The sequence below is a fragment of the Camellia sinensis genome, chromosome 6 (assembly GCF_055761805.1).
Source record: "Camellia sinensis isolate YWXY chromosome 6, ASM5576180v1, whole genome shotgun sequence".
NCBI classification, from domain to species: Eukaryota; Viridiplantae; Streptophyta; class Magnoliopsida; order Ericales; family Theaceae; genus Camellia; species Camellia sinensis.
This window is the reverse complement of record NC_138966.1, coordinates 61,801,540-61,823,893: the sequence shown is the minus strand read 5'-3', so window position 1 is coordinate 61,823,893 and position 22,354 is coordinate 61,801,540. Positions and strand designations below refer to the sequence as shown.

The 22,354-nt window shown below is 38.0% G+C and overlaps 1 protein-coding gene across 16 annotated transcripts; it reads right to left on the bottom strand.

The window, feature by feature from the left end:
• Positions 1-969: 969 nt before the first annotated feature.
• On the bottom strand, positions 970-21,502 carry LOC114312355 (calcium-transporting ATPase 1, endoplasmic reticulum-type-like). 16 transcript variants are annotated; one of them, XR_014332382.1, is made up of 11 exons: positions 21,344-21,502; positions 20,879-20,979; positions 20,279-20,327; positions 19,426-19,512; positions 5,047-5,118; positions 4,794-4,848; positions 4,563-4,684; positions 3,488-3,635; positions 3,088-3,174; positions 1,141-1,195; positions 970-1,054 (listed from the first exon to the last, which is right to left on the bottom strand). XR_014332382.1 is itself a non-coding variant. In XM_082873879.1 (11 exons), exons 5-8 carry the CDS (start codon positions 5,024-5,026, stop codon positions 3,588-3,590), a joined length of 282 nt encoding a protein of 93 aa, XP_082730005.1. In that variant the 5' UTR covers positions 5,027-5,118; positions 19,426-19,512; positions 20,279-20,327; positions 20,879-20,979; positions 21,344-21,501; the 3' UTR covers positions 970-1,054; positions 1,141-1,195; positions 3,088-3,174; positions 3,488-3,587. The 16 variants fall into 16 exon arrangements, 14 of the variants coding, with proteins under 14 accessions (XP_082730005.1, XP_082730009.1, XP_082730001.1 ...); XR_014332381.1 differs by having other exon boundaries at positions 4,776-4,848; positions 21,344-21,501; XM_082873879.1 differs by having other exon boundaries at positions 4,970-5,118; positions 21,344-21,501.
• Positions 21,503-22,354: the final 852 nt, after the last annotated feature.

Below are 22,354 nucleotides of genomic sequence, written 5' to 3'. Positions count from 1 at the left end.
CAGATAATAAATGCACTAACAGATAAATTATCAATAATTCTCAAAGGTGAGTGATTATTAAGTCCAATTCCACCATTCTACTAAATAACGAGCCAATTTCATTATTCTCCACTCAATTTCATATTCCCATAATAAATGTCATTAATTACACTAATGACCCACATATATCCAAACATGGCATTTTCCCCATTTTCTCAACATTGACCCAAAGGTCTAAATATTATCAACAACATCCACTACTACAAAAACAAATAAATATCACACTTTTTTTGTGTGATGTTTATTATTTAATCACACCTTTTAAGTTTTATTAAAGTGTGATCTTTGGGGGTGTGATTAAAAGGGGTCTTTTTTAATCACACCTTTTAAGTGTGATTAATAACATTTAGATCACACCTTTTAAGTATGATTAGAAATATTTGGATCACATCTTTTAAGTGTGATTAAAAACTAATAAAACCTGTGATAATAAACTTTAGATCACACCTTTTAAGTGTGATTAATGACATTTAGATCACACCTTTTAAGTGTGATTAAAAATATTTAGATCACATCTTTTAAGTATGATTAAAAACTAATAAAACCTATGATAATAAACTTTAGATCACATCTTTTAAGTGTGATTAATAACATTTAGATCACATCGTTTAAGTGTGATTAAAAACTAATAAAACCTGTGATAAAAACTTTAAATCACATCTTTCAAGTGTAATTAATAACATTTAGATTATATCTTTTAAGTGTGATTAATTACTAAAAAGATTCGACATATTTGAAAAATAATCAATATTATTTTTGTACGCACATTTCAGGAATGTAATACACACTATATACTATACTTTGAATCATAACCACATATTCAATGGAAAGGAATTTAGACTGTGCTTACATATATTAAATGAAAATTAAATATGTTCAAAAGTATAAACAAAGGAATTAAATAAAAAATTTTAGACTCGGCTTACATTTATTAAAAAATAAAAAATAAAAACTTGAAAAACTAAGTCTTTGAATTCTTTGACCATATTTTGCATCTCTCCAAAAAATTTCTAACCTAAAAAATAAAAACACAAATTAATTCAGACACCACTAGAAGCATATGAATAAACTAACTATTTGCAGAGATTGTTCTAGTCTTACAAAAGATAAAGTCCGACCAATCACACCCCTTCAAATGTCTTAACATTAAATACCTCTGCCATGACATGAAACATGTAAAAACAAAATGTCACTTTACCCATAGAAGTTGCAAGTTCAACAGAAATTTTACTATAACTAACAACTTAATTTAAGAGGCTATATCCATCTCAAATATTTAATGTTCTACAAAAGAAATGCAATTCAATATTGATTGTGCAAATACTTTGACTGCATTTCAGATATCTGTGGTGTGTTGAATGTTCGTGTCCCATACAAAAACACTTAACAATTAGGCAACCCTAGCCTGTAGCCCTTCATAAATATGCCAAATTTTGAAAATGCGTTCCTTCACTAAAATTTATCATTCAATGAACATGGGTTACCTACACTGGTAAGAAGAATAAAAAACAGTACATGGTTTAGGTTTTCTTCCTAGAACAGCACTAAATTCCCTTGTTACAAACAAATATCACCATTAGCCAATCAAATCGACGAATCGAAAACTGAGAACAACACAGACCAAATAAGGGTATAGTTTCAAAATTCAAACAAGTTATTTTGATAAACCAAAGACATCAATGAGTCTCTTTTTAGGCTTTAGAACAAACAATTAGAGTGCTATAAATTTTCAAACTTTCTTCTACACCCAAGAAAATGGGAAAAAATATAAAAATAAAAATCATTAAACAACACATAATAAAATCATCAAAACTGAAGATAAAATCATCAAAACTGAAGAGCTTGAACTGCTAATCTATAAGAAATTTACAATTTTCATGCATTTGAATCACATTTTGTGCAGATCAAGCATTCATGAGCAATAAAGATTCTATAAAAATGAAGAAATTACAGAGACGAAGCATCTCTATTGAAAGATCAAAGAAGCTCCATGAAATTTTTATATATTTAACAATCGCAACATTTAGTTCAAAAACAAAAACAAAAGGAAATGAAAAAAATAAAAATAAAACATTTGAAAGCAAACAATCAAACATATGCAACCTATATAGCTAATATCTCGAAGTTAAAAAGGAAAAGTGAAACTGGGCACTTTCAATATATATATACAGTGATAAAGAAGAAGATTGGAGGTTGTGTGGTGAGACTAAGGTCAAACAGAACACTACAGTCATCAATTGCTCTAATAATTTTAACAGAAAACTAAACAACCCAAACACATAAATCTGCCAATAGTTCAACCCAGAAAAGCAAAGTAACATCATCTCTACTTGTTGTCCTCAAGAAATAACTCTTGAACTACCCGAAAAGCTTCCTAGTATGAAACACTAACACCAACAATCTCCCAATCTCAATTAACAAATCATATCAATTCAACCAGACATGCTGCCAAGAGTGAAAGTATGTTCCATTTCGTAAAAAGAAGGATGACCTATAATTGTCAATTAAATCTATCACATTCTATCTTCTAACTGAGCAATCTATGCCAACCCTTACCGTAACATTGCTGAGTAATATATGTATCTCATGCTCATTCTTTGTATATGTGCTACAGTGATCACACCTCAATCTATATTCAATTTGACATGAATTCCGGAAGTTCTGGGATAGACCTACCATTTCATTCATGTATGCTTTTACACTGCTTATATACAGGTACGTATGCTTTTACACTGTTTGTATACACATACGCAGATACCATATATATGGAAAATTGCTTTGTGGAATGGTAAATGATTGGACTGTAGATTATAATCTGAGGGCAGCCACTTCATGCAAACAATGCCAAAGGTTGGGTTTGTAGCAGCCACTAATCAACTAACCAACAAAAACATCCAAGGGTCTATTTTTTGATTTCATATTAGAGATTGATGTTGATATTAAAATTTGTAATGGTGACTTACTTGAAACATGAAAATGACATTAAAAAAGAGAAAAATATTGATTTTTCTATTCCATAAAATATATATATATAAGTGAAATACTTACCCCGATTAAAAGGTTGCATTTCATGACTTCCAAAAGAGGATCTCTGATGTGTTTGTGGAGAAGCCTGGTGAATGCCACTAGATCCATCTGTCACCTCATTTATACAATAAAATTCACATGAGTATGATAAATTTAGAAAAGGATAACATATGATAAATTAATACATCATTTAGATACAAGTATTTGTTTTTTCATGTTATGAACATTCTTGGAATTATCAATACAATAATATAAACATAATTTGTGCATTTCTTTGCCTAATTCTCATATACGTATATTTATATATATATATATATGTATAGATGTAATTAATCAAAAACTAACCTATTAATCAAATTAAATGAGCATTTTTTTTTTAAATCAACAAAAGAAAAGGATCTTTATTGATGAACAGGCTTACCTAGCATATGGAGTCCCAAGAAGTGACTTGAAGCTCTTTTCTTTGATGCAAAAGGTTTGATTTCTGGCATTAAATGCTCCCTTTACTTTGATGCAAAAGCTCATTTTCCTAAAAGTGTGTCAAATCTGGACAGAATATGGTGTAGGGCCTATAGATAAAAATTCTGGTTAGGTTATGCAAATTCTGAAATTGGGAATGAAAGTAAACCTATTATTCCATATTTCTGTTCATTTTCAGAACCTAAAAAGGTCCAAAAGTATTTTTACTGACCCAATTCTTTGGCTCCTACTAATCTAAAATCTGCTAAAAATGTGTTACTAATCTAAAATTTGCTGAATGAATTAATTAAAACTAGATAGTCCCTTCACTGAAATATTTCTCTGCTTTACTCAGTCATTCTTGTGTTCAATAATTGAATATTGATTTAATACATTAATTTATATATTAGACTAAAAGGAAGTAATAACAGTAATCCCACAAGCTAGTGGTGTTTGAGGTATAAGATAGATATCAACAATCTACTACAACTCCTAAAAGAATCAAAATCAATGTTCACTTTAATGCGTTAGATATGAATTTTTCAACCAAAATCATCTACATGTCATACACGTTTACTTTCCCACGCAGGGCCAATATTCACTTTCTTCTAGTTTTCATTTTGTACATTTTATAAATTAGATATGAACTTTTCAACCAAAAAATATTTTCTCTATATCTAACATAGTGCTTCCAAATCAGTGTTAGAAGTGTAGAAATTGTAGCAAGATCCCATCGTCCATCAACCCTTTTTCTATTTGTTCATTGAGCACCCATTCATCATACTCTTCCCCATTAAAGTTCCAAGTAAATTTGTTCACAATCTATCTCGCACGCAAATTGAAGTTGCAAAAAATACTAGCAAAGAGACAAAAAAAATTGAAACAAAGATTAAAATGGTGGAACCACATTTTATAGTTTTGCAATTCTTATCAGAAAATCAGTTTCTCCTATGTGACAATATATCGAATTAAAAACTATAAAACTCCACATGGCTAAATGAAAGAAGAGTGAGGGAGGGAAAAGGTGGTGTATGCACTTTTACAAGCAATGACTTTCTTCTTGAGCTGGAACTCACTATAACTCCCATCGATTTCCTATCACGGTCAAACTCAAGAGTGGCAATCCGTCTTTCAATCTTACTCCACGTCCGACAACAACCTTCAATTACATAAAATTAAATGGTACACATTAGCAGCCACGTAAACACGTTTAGTAAACAACAAAAACATAAGTTATAATTGTAACTTACGTAGAACATCACCATAACCTTTAGATGTACCAGAATCCAATCCATCAGGAAGTCCCATTTTCTCAACCATAACCTGAAAAAACATAAACACTCATGATGAGAAAATTGCTTCAGCTCAATATTTATTGCTTTGCAGCAACTTCAAAGGATTGGAGCTTCATGAGGAGCTTCAATAGGATAAAAATGGAAGTAACCACTTGAAAGGATTGGAGCTTCATGAGGAGCTTCAGTGTGGGGTATATGCTAATCATATCAATGATTCGAATATGACCTCAGCAACTCTTTTTACTCTCCTGGTTCAACAATGGATACCTTGCAATGAATTAGCTCATCATGCATGTATCTGGAGGAAGCAACAATATTAGTAAAGATAAGAATACAACTACTCTGTTTTTTATTAGAAGCATAGGAAAAGAAATGCAAAACAATTTTTGAGCATTGATAGAAATTGAATAAATGAGGTCCAACTGCAAAAAAAAAAAAAAAAAAAAAAAGATTGAATATCTTCCAATGAAGCAGAAACGATATTGCAAAGATTAAAAAAAAAAAAAACTAAAGAACGAAAGCAACCTCAGATAAACACCACCACAAATTTGAACATAATGGGCATGCTAGGGGACAGAAACAAAAGAAGATATTGCTTCTGTGAACATCCTGCAGAAAACGAGGACACAAAATTCTGTCCATGATTGATTAAAAGCATAGCTTCTAAGAAATATTCCCAATTCTATCCTTATCACCACGAGAAGTTAAAATTAAATCATACAACTAGCACCAATATTCTCTCTAACTCTTGCTTTATAGTACCTTTAAATTTGAAAGTTTATTGTTTATACTTCTTCCCCTTCTGCGCATTTAAGCATGGTTTCAGTTGATTGTAGTCTTGAAGCCAAGAACCGTCAAATGAAGTGAAGCATTGAAGAAGTTAAGAGTTGAGAAGTTAACAAAATGATCATTTATTTACATTTCAGTTTGAATTTCTGTTGTAGCTATTCTTCATAATGGAAAGTAAAGCTGATTTTATCTTTTTATTTCCACTATTGAAAATCTTTTTGAAAATAAATTGAAAACTTAAAGTTTGGGAACATAGGGAAATAGAACTCCACCACTGTTAAAAAGGAGAACTATTATTTTAAAGAGAAACAGAACTCCACTACTCTTTAGTTTATAACTAGTACAAAAGCAACATCAAGTGTAGAAAGAACTGGAACATAGACCCTCCTTATAGAAGATGAGCCAACCCTCAATTTTAATTTTTTTAAGTCCAGTGCTTCATGTGGAGAAATTATGGTATTAGGATATTTTATTTTACTCCTTTTTGACATTGTAATTGTAACTCTAATTGAGACCCTTCAGATTTCAATCTAATAATCTTCTCCCTTACATACAAGGACACCTAGCTTTATAACCTAAAGAAGAATGTCAGGGTAGTATAATACATGACCCCCGTGGGTAGTATAACGCATGACCCCTGTGAAAGAAACTCCTATTTTCTACAAAAATAGGGCACATCAATGAACATGGTTAAAAATTATCAATGTGCACTTTAGGTTGAAGATTTGGGAAAAAAATAAGAAAGCAAGATGCAAAAATGTTCTTGGTTGACTTTAAAATAGAGGAAATAAAAATAAAGGTCACTTTTTTTAATATAGATCAAGATGTATCTGGCAGAAATGTTGCACTTAGAGGAGTCAAAAACAATTAGAAAAAGTAATCCACAAAGAAAAGCTAAGTCATTATACAGGATCTAGACCCCCCCCCCCCAAAAAAAAAGAAAAAAGAAAAAGATTCATCATAAAGAAAAAGCAAAAGCCCAATTGTTCATTTGTTCTGCAAAAGGAAGGTATTCGAGGCTAGAAAGTGGTCCGTTAGCATTCTCAAGAACTCTCTGTCACTAACTCGCACCAAACCTCGCATCAATCATCATGTTTATAGCCTAGACTGTGGGTCATGTGCCAAGAATTATGCCCCGAGAATAAATAAAGATAAGATTAGACAACTAACTACTAAGAATATCAACCAAAAATTGGGTTAGATTAGATGCTCATTGCAAACAGCCTATAACACTCGTGCTGTGAGGGGTTGTGTATTTTTTAATGCTCAGATTTACTGCAGGGATGTTTTACGGAGGCTGGAGGACCAAGGCGTTAGGCCGAATCACGTATTTCTGTGTTCTCTGTGTTTGATTTATTTTATTTATTGTTTTGTGGATTTGGAACGTTTAATTATCACATAAGAACTCAAAAGACACAAATGGCATGATATTTGTAGACAGGCGGCACCACGCATGTGAGAAGGTATTCATTTTCAACTTTTTTCTTTTTCATACATTTAATGGATGTATTTTCTGTAACGCCCTCGAAATATTAACATTAAAACCCATCATCATAGACATGTGTCGGTATAAAAGATAAATATTCTTCTATTCATCAGAGTAGTTCCTTACAAAAGTATTACATGTTAATCAACAAAAGCAAATGCCCTACGGGCTTACAGCTTTCCAAGTTAGCATTTGGTTACAAAAAGAAGAGTACTAACTCAATACATATTAAGCCCTTGGCTTGAATTTGCATGTAATACATCAAAATAAACAAAAGAGTCTTCAACTCTCATCATCATCCAAGCTATGTCCTTGGGGGTGACATGCTACCTGTACCTAAAAATGATGTCCCATAAAGGGTAAGCCAACGTCCAGTAGAGATATGCTAAACACAGTATGAGCAATGACTAAGATATTAGCAATTGATAAATGTTCAACTTTCATAAACCAATTCATAATCCATTTCCATTTCATGACCACTATGTTCATGTTTCATTTCAATTTTCATTTCTTATCAATTTCACAATTTACATCAATGGCTCAGAACCTGGCCAACCACTTATATGAGACGATGACTTATATCGAACACTTTCCATTTTTCAATAGATAAACATATTAGTTGTATCAACATCTCAACAGATAAGCATACAAGCTATATCCACATTTCAACAGATATGCATATTAGCTATATCAACACTTCCAAAGATAAGTATATGAGCTGTATCAATACTTCCAAAGATAAGCATATGAGCTATATCCACACATTATCTGACAAGCATATGAGCTGTATCAGTGGAGTCCATCCCCTATCTCCTCCCAAACAACATCCGGTTTAGAGGTCCATCCCCTATCTTCCCCTAAACCGTGGAGTACATCCCCTATCTCCTCCCACACACACAACATATATACACAAAGGTCATATACGCAATCAATCAATGCATAACATTAATGTATTCTATCAACCGTCATACTCTATGACATATCCAATTGATTAGTTTTAGTTTGCCTAATCATCATGCATTGTCTACAACAATCAAAACTACCCTCCACCGGTAGCCCAAGCAATTATTTCTAAACAGATAATAAAAGCTCCAACAGATAAAATATCAATGTTTTCAAATGTGAGCGATTTATAAATCTAACTCCACAATTCAACCATATAATGAACCAATTTCATTATTTCCAACTCAATTCCACATGGCTATAATTTTCCCAAATTAATTATACCAATTAATTTATTCAACAACTTAGGGTTTTCCACCCCATTTCCCAATATTGACCCAATGGCCTATATATCAACAACAAACAACAACATCATTATTTTGAAACCCGAAACACATAATTTTGAATCAAATAACAAAACCCCCTTTTTACATTTTCAAACCCTAACTTCCCAAAATCAACCATTTAACAAAATACCCAAATATTTAGGTCAAAACCCATAGTTGTGAGTAGGAATCCCCACCTCAAAAGATGACACCCAACGAAGAAGAAGGTGGAAACGAACTTGCTCCAAACCACGAGTTTCTCGGATCAAAAGATAGCCCTCGACGATCAACAACTTATTTGTAAAGGCCAAAGGTGAGGAAACAACTTATAGCGATCCCGGGTTTACCCTTGTTGTATAGTGATCCAGACTTGTGTCTGTAGATGTTGGTAGTTGACTATTATCTTGTTTGCATCCTCTTTACTTCATATTTGAGTTATGGGATGTGTTGGGTGGGTTTGTTTCAGGTTGGTTGAGTTTAGAAACCAAAACTAGTTGCCCAGATTTTTGGCCTGTCCGCTCGAGCGCAGATGTTGGCGCTCGAGCGGGGAATACACCCATCCAGTATTTGTTGTGCAGTGTTGTACGCTCGAGCGTAGGGTTGGGAGCTCGAGCGGAGGTCTGGTTCTGCAAAAGTGCTGAGCGAGTGCATTCTGCGCTCGAGCGGGAGGTTGGCCGCTCGAGCGTAAGTCTGTGAGTGGCCGCTCGAGCGGGGTGTTTTACGCTCGAGCGGGAGACTGGGTTAAAGTCCCGAAATTGTGACTTTTCAAATCACTTTTTGCTTTCTCTTCTCTCTCTTACTTTTCTAAAAATCACCATTGTTGAGCCTCTCACTCTAGACTCTACCTTCTCTCTAGGTTTTGATCTAGTAGGAGTGATTTGCTCATCTTTGGCCTTTACAAAAAAGTTGTTGATCGTCGAGGGCTTCCTTTTGATCTGAAAATTTCGAGGTTTGGAGCATTTTGGTTTTGATCTTCATCTCCTTTGAGGCTCCGGGTTTGAGGTAGGGATATCCTACTCCTCTCTATGGATTTTGTCTTTAAATTTTGGTATTTTGAGATGTTGGGGTTGATTTCGTAATTTGGTAAAAGTTTGGGGCTTCTGTGCAATTTTACAAAAGTTGGGGTTTTATTCATAATAAACCTAGAGGCATGTTTGGCTTAGTGAAATGGAATGAATGTTAAATCATTGATGAAAATGGGACCTAAGGGTTGAAATGTTAATTATGGGAATTGACCTAATTACATTGTTTAATTAATTGGGATAATTAATTGTGAGGATTGAGGAAATGAAATGTTGATTGAATATCCATTGTGCATTTATTTTCTATTTAGAAATAACTGCTTTGGGCTATCGGTGGAGGATAGTCGTGATTGTTGTAGACAATGCATGATGATTAGGCAAACTGAAACTAATCAATGAAGTGTGTCATGGAACTTGACGGTTGATGGAATACATTAATTATATGTATTGAGGGATTGTATATAGAACCATTGTGTTTATATACGTTATGTGTAGAGGAGGAGATAGGGGATGTACTCCGCGGTTTAGGGGAAGATAGGGGATGTACCTCTAAACCGGATAGCGTTGGGAGAAGATAGGGGATGAACTCCGTAGATACAGCTCATATGCTTGTCTAGAGAAGTGAAGATAGAGCTCATATGCTTATCTTTGTGAAGTGTGGATATAGCTTATATGCTTATCTGTGGATATTGTTGTTATACATATCTGTTGTAGAATGTGGATTAGCTTATATGCTTATCTGAATGTGGGATATAGTTTTTATACATATCTGTGGAAATGATGATAGAGCTAGCATGCTTATCTGTTAAAAAGGGGAAAATGAAAAGTGACCTGGACTCATTAGTCGGTTGACATAAATGTGTGATTTATGTGAATGTATCAGTGTTGACCATCTATCAATTGCTAATATTTTAGTCATTGTTCATGGTTGGTTTAGTGTATTTCTACTGGGCTGTGGCTCACCCTATATGGGAATATCATTTTCAGGTGCAGGTAGCATGCCACCTCCAAGGACATAGCTTGGGAGGCTTGAGGCGGACATAATGTTGTCATTTTACTTTTTGATGTATTACATGTAAATACAAGCCAAGGGCTTAACGTGTATGAGTTAGTACTCTTTTGATGTAACCAAGTGTTAACTTGGAAAGCTGTAAGCCCGTAGGGCATTTTGCTTTGTTGTTAACATGTAATACTTTTGTAATGAAACACCGATGAATAGAAGAATGTTGTTATTTCATATGTTAATGAATGTTTTATTTGATGGGTTTATTGTTATTATTTTGAGGGCGTTACAACTTGGTATCAGAGCGTACCGGGTTCGAATACTTTGGGTACGTGGGAAGTGATTAGGATCACAATGGGTTTGTCTCGCTTGGTAGAGACTTAGATGTAGTATCATATGCTATGTGCTTATTTGATAACATGCTTATGTGACTATGTGGGTATGGGATTTAGTTTCTAGGATGTTGATTGGATCCTTGGGTTTCTGGGAGTCTTGTTGGAAAAGCACTTGATCAATGCTATTTCTAACCGGAACTCTAGTAACGCCTCGGGACTATCATTATCCGGAAATGAAATTCGTAAGTGCTTATGTGTTTATGTGCTTATGTGGAGTGAATTACAGTTGTCCATGCATTAGGACGTGAGTGTTTAGTTTTGGCACATTTGTGAATGTGCTAATGTTCTGTGTTACCTTTATTAGGATGTCAGGACGAGGAAGAGGTGCTAGGCGTGGTAGGCCTGCGAGGCAGGAAGCACCGTTACCGGGGGAGATTCCGACAGTGCAGGAGGGAGTTGGCCAGGCCAATGTGGCCGAGCCAGTGGGTCAGCAGGCCATGGGTGCCTTGGCTAGAGAGATAGCAGGAGCATTGGGTATTCTTAGAGCTGGGAATCAGGCCGCTGAGGCAGGGCCTTCTTTCTTGAAGAGGGAGTTCTTCCGGTGTAATCCGGATGAGTTTATTGGGGATCCGAAAGAGCCACTGAAGGCTGATGAGTGGCTAGAGCAAATGAGTAAAACGTTCGAGATGCTTGGCATTGAGGACGGAGCACTGAAAGTGACCTTAGCATCCTTCCAACTGAAGGGAGATGCGGGTCAATGGTGGAAGTACGAGAAGGCTCGTGTTGGTGGTACTTGGGAGGCGTTTGTAAATGCTTTCCAGGAGAGGTTTTTATCGGCAGTGGCTAGGGAGAAGCTGAGGGATCAGTTTAGCCGGCTTAATCAGCAGGGCTTGTCAGTGGCCGAGTTTGAGGCTACTTTTACCAGTCTGTCCAGGTTTGCACCGGAACTGGTGGCGTCTGAGGAACGCCGTTGCTATGAGTTCGAGCGGAAGCTGAGGCGGGGCCTCAAGTTGAGAGTTGGTGGGTCTTATATCCGAGAGTATAGACACTTAGTAGATGCTGCAGCTCATATGGAGCTTATGATGCAGGAGGAGGATGAGGGGCAGAGAGGCTCCAAGAGGAGCCAGGATAGTCCGGGTGATGGTAAGAGGCAGAGGGGTTCTAACCCTCAGCAGTCGCAGGGTGGTGTTGCTAGATCGACCTTCCCAGTGCCGAGTGCAGGCTCCGGGAGAGGTGGTCAAGGAGATTTCACCTGTTACAAGTGTGGCCAGCTGGGTCACAAGGTTTCTGTTTGCCCGCAGAAGGGTGGGGGTCAGAGAGCTGCTTCTTCTTCAGCTAGACCGCAGAGTCAGAGTTCGGGCAGGGGGCAGCCCTTGTCTTGTTATCAGTGTGGACAGCCTGGGCACCTGAAGAGGTTTTGCCCGCAGTTGAGTGCTACTTCGGGAGCGTCTGGTTCTAGGCAGACGCAGGGCTTTCGGTCAGCTCAGTCTGTGCAGGCCTCGAGGGCCAATCCAGGAGCTTCGTCATCCCAGTCTGTGCAGCAGTCGTTTGCTCCGAGAGGTGAGCAGGTAGACCAGGGGCCTACGGGGCGCGTGTATGCTGTTACCGCGCAGGATTTAGTACCAGCTCCATCAGTAGTGAGAGGTACTTTTCTGTTTTGCAACTCGGTTGCTAATGTGTTGATAGACACGGGTGCATCTCATTCTTTTGTATCTGCTGCATTTGCATCTGTTTTGGAATTGGAGTTAGCACAGTTAGCATCTCCTATTTGTGTGGTATCGCCTTTGGGTGGTGAGTTGATCCTGAAACAGGGTGTTAGAGGATGTGATATAGAAGTCGCCGATTATAGGCTTGCTTTTCCGTTTGTTGTCATGCCCATGAAGGGTTTTGATGTTATTTTGGGTATGGACTGGCTATCGTCATACCGGGCTGTTATCGATTGCTACCGCCAGAGGGTCACGTTATGTACCCTGAGCGGGGAGTGGTTCCATTTCTTGGGAGACCGGGTTGGTAGTGTTTTTCCACCGGGGTATGATTCGCGAGGGCGAAGTGAGCTTAGTGGTCTACTCGCTAGCTTTGAGAGTAGAGAGTGTGTTGAGACACAGATTGTGTTGCCGAGGGTGGTTTGTGAGTATTCGGATGTCTTTCCCGAAGATCTTGTTAGTTTGCCACCTCACCGAGAGATAGAGTTCTCTATTGATTTAGTGCCTGGCACGGCGCCGATTTCTATGGCACCTTACCGTTTTGCTCCAGCAGAGTTGGTTGAGTTGAAAGTTCAGCTCCAGGAATTGCTCGATAAGGGCTTTATTCGTCCTAGTGTTTCGCCGTGGGGAGCACCGGCCCTCTTTGTTAAAAAGAAAGATGGTGCCTTGAGATTGTGTATTGACTACCGGAAGTTGAATCGGGCTACGGTTAAGAATAAGTACCCTATGCCCCGTATCGATGATTTGTTTGACCAGTTGAAGGGTTCCCGTTGTTTCTCTAAGATAGATTTGAGATCGGGTTACCACCAGTTGAGGGTCAGGGAAGAGGATATTCTGAAGACGGCATTCCGCACGCGGTATGGCCATTATGAGTTTCTGGTGATGCCATTCGGGCTTACCAATGCACCGGCAGTCTTTATGGACTTGATGAACCGGATTTTCCGGGAGTTCTTAGACCGATTTGTGGTCGTCTTCGTGGACGACATCCTTATCTATTCGCCTTCTGAGAAGGAGCACGAGGAACACTTGAGAGTGGTGCTTGAGTTACTTAGAGCCCATAGGCTGTATGCCAAGTTTGGGAAGTGTGAGTTCTGGCTGAGGGAAGTTAAATTCTTAGGCCACGTGGTATCCGGGGAAGGGGTGTCTGTTGATACATCCAAGGTTGAGGCAGTGCAAGATTGGGCACAGCCTAAGAGCGTGTTCGAGATCCGCAGTTTTCTGGGATTAGCTGGGTATTACCGTCGGTTTGTGAAAGAGTTCTCCAGGCTAGCGTCACCGTTGACTAGACTGACTCGGAAGGGAGTCAAGTTTGTGTGGAGTGAGACTTGTGAAAAGTCGTTCCAAGAGCTGAAAGTTAGATTAACCACCGCTCCGGTGTTAATTATTCCGGAGAGAGGGTTGGGTTATGCGGTTTATTGTGATGCCTCACGAGAGGGTTTGGGTTGTGTGTTGATGCAAGAGGGGAAAGTAGTAGCTTATGGCTCACGTCAGTTGAAAATACACGAGAAGAATTACCCTACTCACGATCTAGAGTTAGCGGCTGTGATCTTTGCCTTGAAAATCTGGAGGCATTACCTTTATGGTGAGAAGTTCGAGGTGTTCTCGGACCATAAGAGTTTGAAGTATCTGTTTACACAGAGAGACTTGAATTTGAGGCAGAGGAGATGGATGGAGTTCATCGAGGATTATGATTTTGAGTTGCATTATCATCCGGGAAAGGCCAATGTTGTGGCCGATGCCCTTAGTAGGAAATCCATTAGTGATGTAGCTAGTATAGCCATCCGGGAATGGGAGATGTTGGGAGCACTTGGTGAGTTTGATTTGCTACTGGGCGAATCTGTTGAGGCTGCGGCCTTGTTTTCTGTTGTTGCACAACCTACACTTGTGATTAGAGTGTTAGAGGCACAGAGAGGTGACCTTGATGTAGAGTCCCTCCGAGAGAAGATCTCCAGCGGGAAAGTTGAGAAGGGTTTGACGGAGTATCCCGACCTGAGTGTGAGATACCGAGACCGTTTGTTTGTACCGGAGTCTTGCCGAGAGGAGGTACTCCGAGAGTTTCACCATTCGCGCCTTGCGGTGCATCCGGGAGGTACTAAGATGTATCAGGATTTGGGTCGCCAGTTTTGGTGGCGGGGTATGAAGAGAGATGTGGCGGTTTTCGTATCGAAGTGCCTTACTTGCCAGCAAGTGAAGGCCGAACATCAGAGGCCAGCGGGTTTGTTGCAACCCTTGCCTATTGCCGAGTGGAAGTGGGAGCATATCACTATGGACTTCGTTGTAGGTCTTCCGAGGACTCAGCGGGGTAGTGATGCTATTTGGGTGGTTGTAGACCGGTTGACTAAGTCGGCGCATTTCATTCCTATGCGCGTGAGAGATTCGGTGGATCATCTTGCCGATTTGTATGTTCGGGACGTAGTGAGATTGCACGGGGTCCCAGTGACGATTGTCTCAGATAGAGACCCTCGTTTTACTGCTAGGTTGTGGCAGAGTTTGCAGAGTGCCTTGGGCACTAAGTTGACCTTTAGTACGGCCTATCACCCTCAGACTGATGGGCAGTCCGAGCGTACTATTCAGATCCTCGAGGATATGCTTCGGGGTTGTGTCCTGGACTTCAGTGGGACGTGGGAGAGGCACTTACCCTTGGTAGAGTTTGCCTACAACAACAGTTTTCAGTCTAGTATCGGTATGGCACCGTTTGAGGCCTTGTATGGCCGATCGTGTAGGTCTCCAGTTTGTTGGGCCGAGGTGGGTGATGCACCTTTGTTGGGTCCGGAGTTGGTTAGGGAGACGGCGGAGAAAGTTGAGCTTATCCGTAGGAGGCTTGTTACAGCCCAGAGTCGGCAGAAATCTTATGCTGACCGTAGGAGGAGGCCTTTGGCGTTTGAGGTAGGTGATCATGTCTTTCTGAAGATATCACCTAGGCGAGGTTTGATGAGATTTGGGAAGAGTGGAAAGTTATCCCCTCGGTTTATTGGTCCTTTTGAAATCCTTGAGAGGATTGGTGAGGTTGCTTATCGGTTAGCCTTACCGCCGCAGTTGTCCGGGGTGCATGACGTATTTCATGTGAGTATGCTTCGGAAGTACGAGCCAGATCCATCACATGTGTTGGATTGGACCGATTTAGAGGTAGATGAAAATGCCTCGTATGAGGAGAGACCGGTTCGGGTCTTGGACAGGCGGGATCAGGTCCTGCGTGGCAAGACCATTCCTTTGGTGAAAGTCTTGTGGAAACATCACGGAGTGGAGGAAGCCACTTGGGAACGTGAGTTGGAAGTCCGAGAGAAATATCCGAACTTGTTTGTTGATATGTAATTTTGTGTTTAAATTTTGCATTTTGTTGAACTTAAGAGCTTTTATATATGTCTTAAGTTGTGAAACATTGAAAATGTTTGGTTTATTGGAAGTATGTTTTGGAAACTTGCCTCGTATGGAAGTTGATTGTAACATGGTATATGTTGAATATATTGTTGAAATTGGGAAGATAATGCATAATGTGGATGCATGTTGAAAGTACATATGTTGTTTACATATTGTGAAATGTCTCTTGTTGAAGGGATGAGGTGACCGGTAATGGGTCGGATTGTTGAATGTTAACGTGTAACATTGTGTAAAACGGAGGAAAAAACTTGTTTTTGAGAAACTTGTGCTTAATTTCGGGGACGAAATTCTTTAAGGGGGGGAGGTTATAGCGATCCCGGGTTTACCCTTGTTGTATAGTGATCCAGACTTGTGTCTGTAGATGTTGGTAGTTGACTATTATCTTGTTTGCATCCTCTTTACTTCATATTTGAGTTATGGGATGTGTTGGGTGGGTTTGTTTCAGGTTGGTTGAGTTTAGAAACCAAAACTAGTTGCCCAGATTTTTGGCCTGTCCGCTCGAGCGCAGATGTTGGCGCTCGAGCGGGGAATACACCCATCCAGTATTTGTTGTGCAGTGTTGTACGCTCGAGCGTAGGGTTGGGAGCTCGAGCGGAGGTCTGGTTCTGCAAAAGTGCTGAGCGAGTGCATTCTGCGCTCGAGCGGGAGGTTGGCCGCTCGAGCGTAAGTCTGTGAGTGGCCGCTCGAGCGGGGTGTTTTACGCTCGAGCGGGAGACTGGGTTAAAGTCCCGAAATTGTGACTTTTCAAATCACTTTTTGCTTTCTCTTCTCTCTCTTACTTTTCTAAAAATCACCATTGTTGAGCCTCTCACTCTAGACTCTACCTTCTCTCTAGGTTTTGATCTAGTAGGAGTGATTTGCTCATCTTTGGCCTTTACAAAAAAGTTGTTGATCGTCGAGGGCTTCCTTTTGATCTGAAAATTTCGAGGTTTGGAGCATTTTGGTTTTGATCTTCATCTCCTTTGAGGCTCCGGGTTTGAGGTAGGGATATCCTACTCCTCTCTATGGATTTTGTCTTTAAATTTTGGTATTTTGAGATGTTAGGGTTGATTTCGTAATTTGGTAAAAGTTTGGGGCTTCTGTGCAATTTTACAAAAGTTGGGGTTTTATTCATAATAAACCTAGAGGCATGTTTGGCTTAGAGAAATGGAATGAATGTTAAATCATTGATGAAAATGGGACCTAAGGGTTGAAATGTTAATTATGGGAATTGACCTAATTACATTGTTTAATTAATTGGGATAATTAATTGTGAGGATTGAGGAAATAAAATGTTGATTGAATATCCATTGTGCATTTATTTTCTGTTTAGAAATAACTGCTTTGGGCTATCGGTGGAGGATAGTCGTGATTGTTGTAGACAATGCATGATGATTAGGCAAACTGAAACTAATCAATGAAGTGTGTCATGGAACTTGACGGTTGATGGAATACATTAATTATATGTATTGAGGGATTGTATATAGAACCATTGTGTTTATATACGTTATGTGTAGAGGAGGAGATAGGGGATGTACTCCGCGGTTTAGGGGAAGATAGGGGATGTACCTCTAAACCGGATAGCGTTGGGAGAAGATAGGGGATGAACTCCGTAGATACAGCTCATATGCTTGTCTAGAGAAGTGAAGATAGAGCTCATATGCTTATCTTTGTGAAGTGTGGATATAGCTTATATGCTTATCTGTGGATATTGTTGTTATACATATCTGTTGTAGAATGTGGATTAGCTTATATGCTTATCTGAATGTGGGATATAGTTTTTATACATATCTGTGGAAATGATGATAGAGCTAGCATGCTTATCTGTTAAAAAGGGGAAAATGAAAAGTGACCTGGACTCATTAGTCGGTTGACATAAATGTGTGATTTATGTGAATGTATCAGTGTTGACCATCTATCAATTGCTAATATTTTAGTCATTGTTCATGGTTGGTTTAGTGTATTTCTACTGGGCTGTGGCTCACCCTATATGGGAATATCATTTTCAGGTGCAGGTAGCATGCCACCTCCAAGGACATAGCTTGGGAGGCTTGAGGCGGACATAATGTTGTCATTTTACTTTTTGATGTATTACATGTAAATACAAGCCAAGGGCTTAACGTGTATGAGTTAGTACTCTTTTGATGTAACCAAGTGTTAACTTGGAAAGCTGCAAGCCCGTAGGGCATTTTGCTTTGTTGTTAACATGTAATACTTTTGTAATGAAACACCGATGAATAGAAGAATGTTGTTATTTCATATGTTAATGAATGTTTTATTTGATGGGTTTATTGTTATTATTTTGAGGGCGTTACACAACTCTTGCTAGATCAATACCTAGAGAGAAGGCAAGGTTCTAGAGAGAGAAGCTCTCAAATGGCTTTTTAGAAAGTAAGAGAGAGAGAGAGAGAGAGAATGCAAAAAGTGATTTTAAAATGCCTAGCTGCCAACTGATATATGACATTCCCGCTCGAGCGGAGAACACAACGCTCGAGCGTCAAGAACAAAAATCTGGACACACTCGAGCGCAAGAAGGCCCGCTCGAGTGCCAAGACACAAGAATAAAGCACATCCACTCGAGCGCGAAAACCAGTCCGCTCGAGCGTAGATTTCCCCCTCCCAGAACTTATACCCGGAAAGTGCTACCCGCTCGAGCGCCAACAAACCCGCTCGAGCACTACCGCTCGAGCGTAAAGAAACCCGCTCGAGCGTAAAAATCACGCCTGCAGAAGTTTTGCAGGGACTCAAAATACTGGGGGTGTGCAATACCCGCTCGAGCGCAAGAATACCCGCTCGAGCGGACCGCCTAAAAACTGGGCAACAAGGAATTGAAACCAAGGCCTAACCAACCTGTAACAACTCTGCCCAAAACACCCTAAAACTCAATCAAGCGGAATTAAAGGACGACAACAAGATAGATACAACTACCAACTTCACGGAATCGAGTCTGGAATACAATAGAACAGTAAAGGGACAACCGGGATCGCTATATTTTCTATATTTTTCATCCTTAAAAGAAATTTTTGAATACCTTGAGTTGCTTGGATTATCAATTGTCACCTTCGGGAAAAAAAAATCAACATCTTGAGCTGATTAGAATGCCATTTTTATCCCTCAAAAAAATAATTGAACACCTTAGTTGTCGATGTGAGCTCATAACACCAAATATTGAATGCCCTTTTTATTTTTATGTCCAGTTAACCCTACTCAAAGTTTAGAATAAATTAGAATGGGTACTTAAAAAATTGGCAGAGCAATGATGATAGTATCATCTCAAATACAAATCCCATTTAACAAATTGCCCATTTTGAGATTTTGGATCATCTTATTTAGGATTTTTGGAATAAAAGATCATATAAAATAAAAAATTTGAAGGAAAGTTAAAAAAAAAATGTTTGTAGACAATACAGAGAACGCATTTTGGTTCCATTAACAGAGGATATCACAATTTATATAACTCAAAAATTGGAAAAAAAAAAAAACTAGAGTAGAGAGAGAGAGAGAGAGAGAGCCATTTTGGTTCCATTAACAAAAGATATCACAATTTATATAACTCAAAAATTGCAAAAAAAATAAAATAAAATAAAATAAAGTAGAGAGAGAGAGAGAGAGAGAGAGAGAGAGAGAGAGAGAGAGGCTCACAAGAAAGGAAACTAGTAGAAAGTCTCCACTCCAAGGCATTCAATCAGAGACGACCGCACAGACCCGAAGTAAAGCAATAAGGTGAGCCTGCACAAGCTTCACCACTAACATGAAACAAGTAGGCCTTATTGATTGAGCCAAAATCTACAAATGGGATCCCTGCACCTAGTGAAACATAAGTGACATGAACTACACATTATATCACCAAAGGGCCAAAATAGACCTAAGAAAAGTATTCAAAATAATCTCCATTATAAAACAAACATATGCGAACCCTATGTTGAGATTAAAATGCATTAGAAAGCACCAAAATGTATGGTTGATAGCTAAAACAAAATCAAGTTATTAATGAATGTCAATAAACTAAATTTTATTGATAAAAGGGGCCTTAAAATCATGTGGCGTGATTTATAACAAGAAACAGGCTCATACTTTCATCAAATTCATGTCAATGCAAACACCTCCATGAGGTGATAATGTATGACCCTCGAGTGATGTGGCTCCACCATAGGGACGTGCTCATCAAATTAAACCAAAAAATAAATTATAAAAAAAAATAAAAGAAAAGTTCAAATAAATAAGCCAGTTGTCAAAATTATTTATGGTGAATATGTATATGTTAAATAAAAACAATCATTATATTTGGTTCTTTTCTGCATTTCAAATTTGGATTTTCATGCCTAATGAATGGATACAAATAATTATCAGTTTGAACAATCCAATAGCCCAAAACTCAAATGCGTAAAAGAAGAGTTACCCATTCACATTATATATTAGCAACTGAAAAACAATAAAAAACAATTGAAAGAAAAAGAGAAAAATCAGACAACCCTCAAAAGCAAGGAGCTCAGACCTTATACTTGTTACAAGATTTGACTATCTTGGACACTTCCTCTGCATTCCTGCACGCACAAACTACAGTTAAGGTGCATTTTGGAGAGAAAACTAACACTACACAATGTACTACTGAGCAGACCACAAAAAAATGGAGAAAGGACTACTAAAAAATAGCTTGATGAACCATCTTTACAATAGACAGTCTTATCCCGTATCTCATATTTGTGATAACAACCAAACTAACACCAAGGATTGCATGTGTTAGTTCAAGTTAGATGAAAATTCTATGTATATCATGAAATGTTGAAGTAATAGCCTATGAATCAACAATGAACAAATTCAAGACACAAGTCAAATCTATGACCACTATCAATAGCTAAAATAGGAACTGCATCATACATAGATTTTCTCAAGAGTAGATGAAAACAGAAGCAACATATCAGTTATGAGCATTTAGTGAACAAATAAAATGTCGCGTTTCTTTTGAATGCACGAGCTCATGGTGTAAACTGGGACCAACACAACAAAAATGGAAAATAATGAAAATAAATACAAGTGCCAAATTATAAAAATAAACAAAATTATAGTTTCCAAGTTAAAAAAAGCCCAATCTCACCTTGGAAAAACTGCCACATCAGGGATATTCACTGCTTTGTGGAAGCTACTTTGTGGTTTCCCATGTAAGTACCTCTCATCAAAATCCATTGTCATATTATCCTGCATAATGAAATGTGTCCATTCCCAACAGAATATTAAACATCTACTAAAGCACTTTATATTTCAATTCAAAAGTAATAATAATAATAATAATAATAATAATAATCAATGCTATTTTGATTGCTGAAGATTGTAGAAAATTACGAGAATAATCATTTGTGAAGTAAATATGGCAAATTCTCAATAGAATATGACAAAGTAAACAGACAATTCATCATTAGATTTACAAATTATCCACGAAAATCAAAACCCTTGTAACTAGCTCCCCTTAACACATAATTCATCATTAGATTACAGATTCTCAGCCACAAAATTGCAAAAGAAAATTCAGAAAAATCAAAACCCTTGTAACTAGCTTCCTTACATTTCATCAATTGAGATGAAGAATGAAGCTGAGAACAAATCACGGTTGTGCAGCCAAGAATTTCAACACTAGGAAATTTCTGAACAAGGGCATTCTTCTAAGCCATCTTCCTTAGGAGGACTGGGATCAACTTAACAAATTTGACCAAATTTGTCAAAGGTAATTCATACCACAATGTTAGATTAAAAAACAAAACTAGAAAAATGGAGAAAGATAAGTGAAATTCATCAACAACTCATGCTTGAACTCAATAATGACAATAATAAATAAATAAATAATGAAAACCGAACTTTGTAGCAGTATTTTCAAATTACAAGAAGAAGAAGAAGAAGAAACGTCGAAACTAACCTGTTAGGACTGCAAGTCGAAGCTATGTTGAAGAAGAATCGAAGCTCTGTTCAAGAATAAAAGTCGCAATTTCTCTTTACCCTAAACCGATTGATGTTGAACAACTTTAGGGCCATGCGAGAAAAACATAGATAGATATTAGATAGCTTCAAAGATTCATTTACCCAAAAAAAAAAAAAAGCTTCAAAGATTCAGAAAATAGTTTCAAAGATTCAGAAAATAGCTTCAAAGTGTTGAGGCATTGGCTTCAATTTCCTTATGCCTCATCACGAATTACCTCAAATTTGGACAAAGAGGACTTAGAAGAGGCACTGCGATACAAAGAATGATGTAATTACATACCTGACAATGGAAAAAAAGGAGGCCGATGGAAGTAATAGTAGCCGACGGAAGCACTAGTCGCCGACGAACTTTAGTCGATGATGGAGAAAATGGTTATGCTATTCTCCATATGTGTCTCTTCATTTTTATTTCTTTTAATTTTGATGGTGCTGGTGTTGTTTTGGATTTTTTATTTTTTTGGGGGGGTTTAATTTGCCGCTAAATTTTTCATTTTAGCGCTCGAAATTTTTATTTTGGCATTATGGGCATTGATTTAGACTCCCTTAGAACATCCACCCCATAATCTCTCACACACATGGAGGTTGGGGATTGGGTGAGAAG

What these genes read in the sequence shown, in the direction of transcription:
- LOC114312355 (XM_082873875.1), bottom strand. Translation starts at nt 5,026, where the DNA reads ATGATTAGCATATACCCCACACTGAAGCTCCTCATGAAGCTCCAATCC. An exon ending in AGGTTATGGTGATGTTCTAC is followed by an intron (nt 4,685 to 4,775) that starts GTAAGTTACAAT and finishes ATGTAATTGAAG; the next exon opens with GTTGTTGTCGGACGTGGAGT. An exon ending in GAAAGTCATTGCTTGTAAAA is followed by an intron (nt 3,636 to 4,562) that starts GTGCATACACCA and finishes TTTTATCTATAG; the next exon opens with GCCCTACACCATATTCTGTC.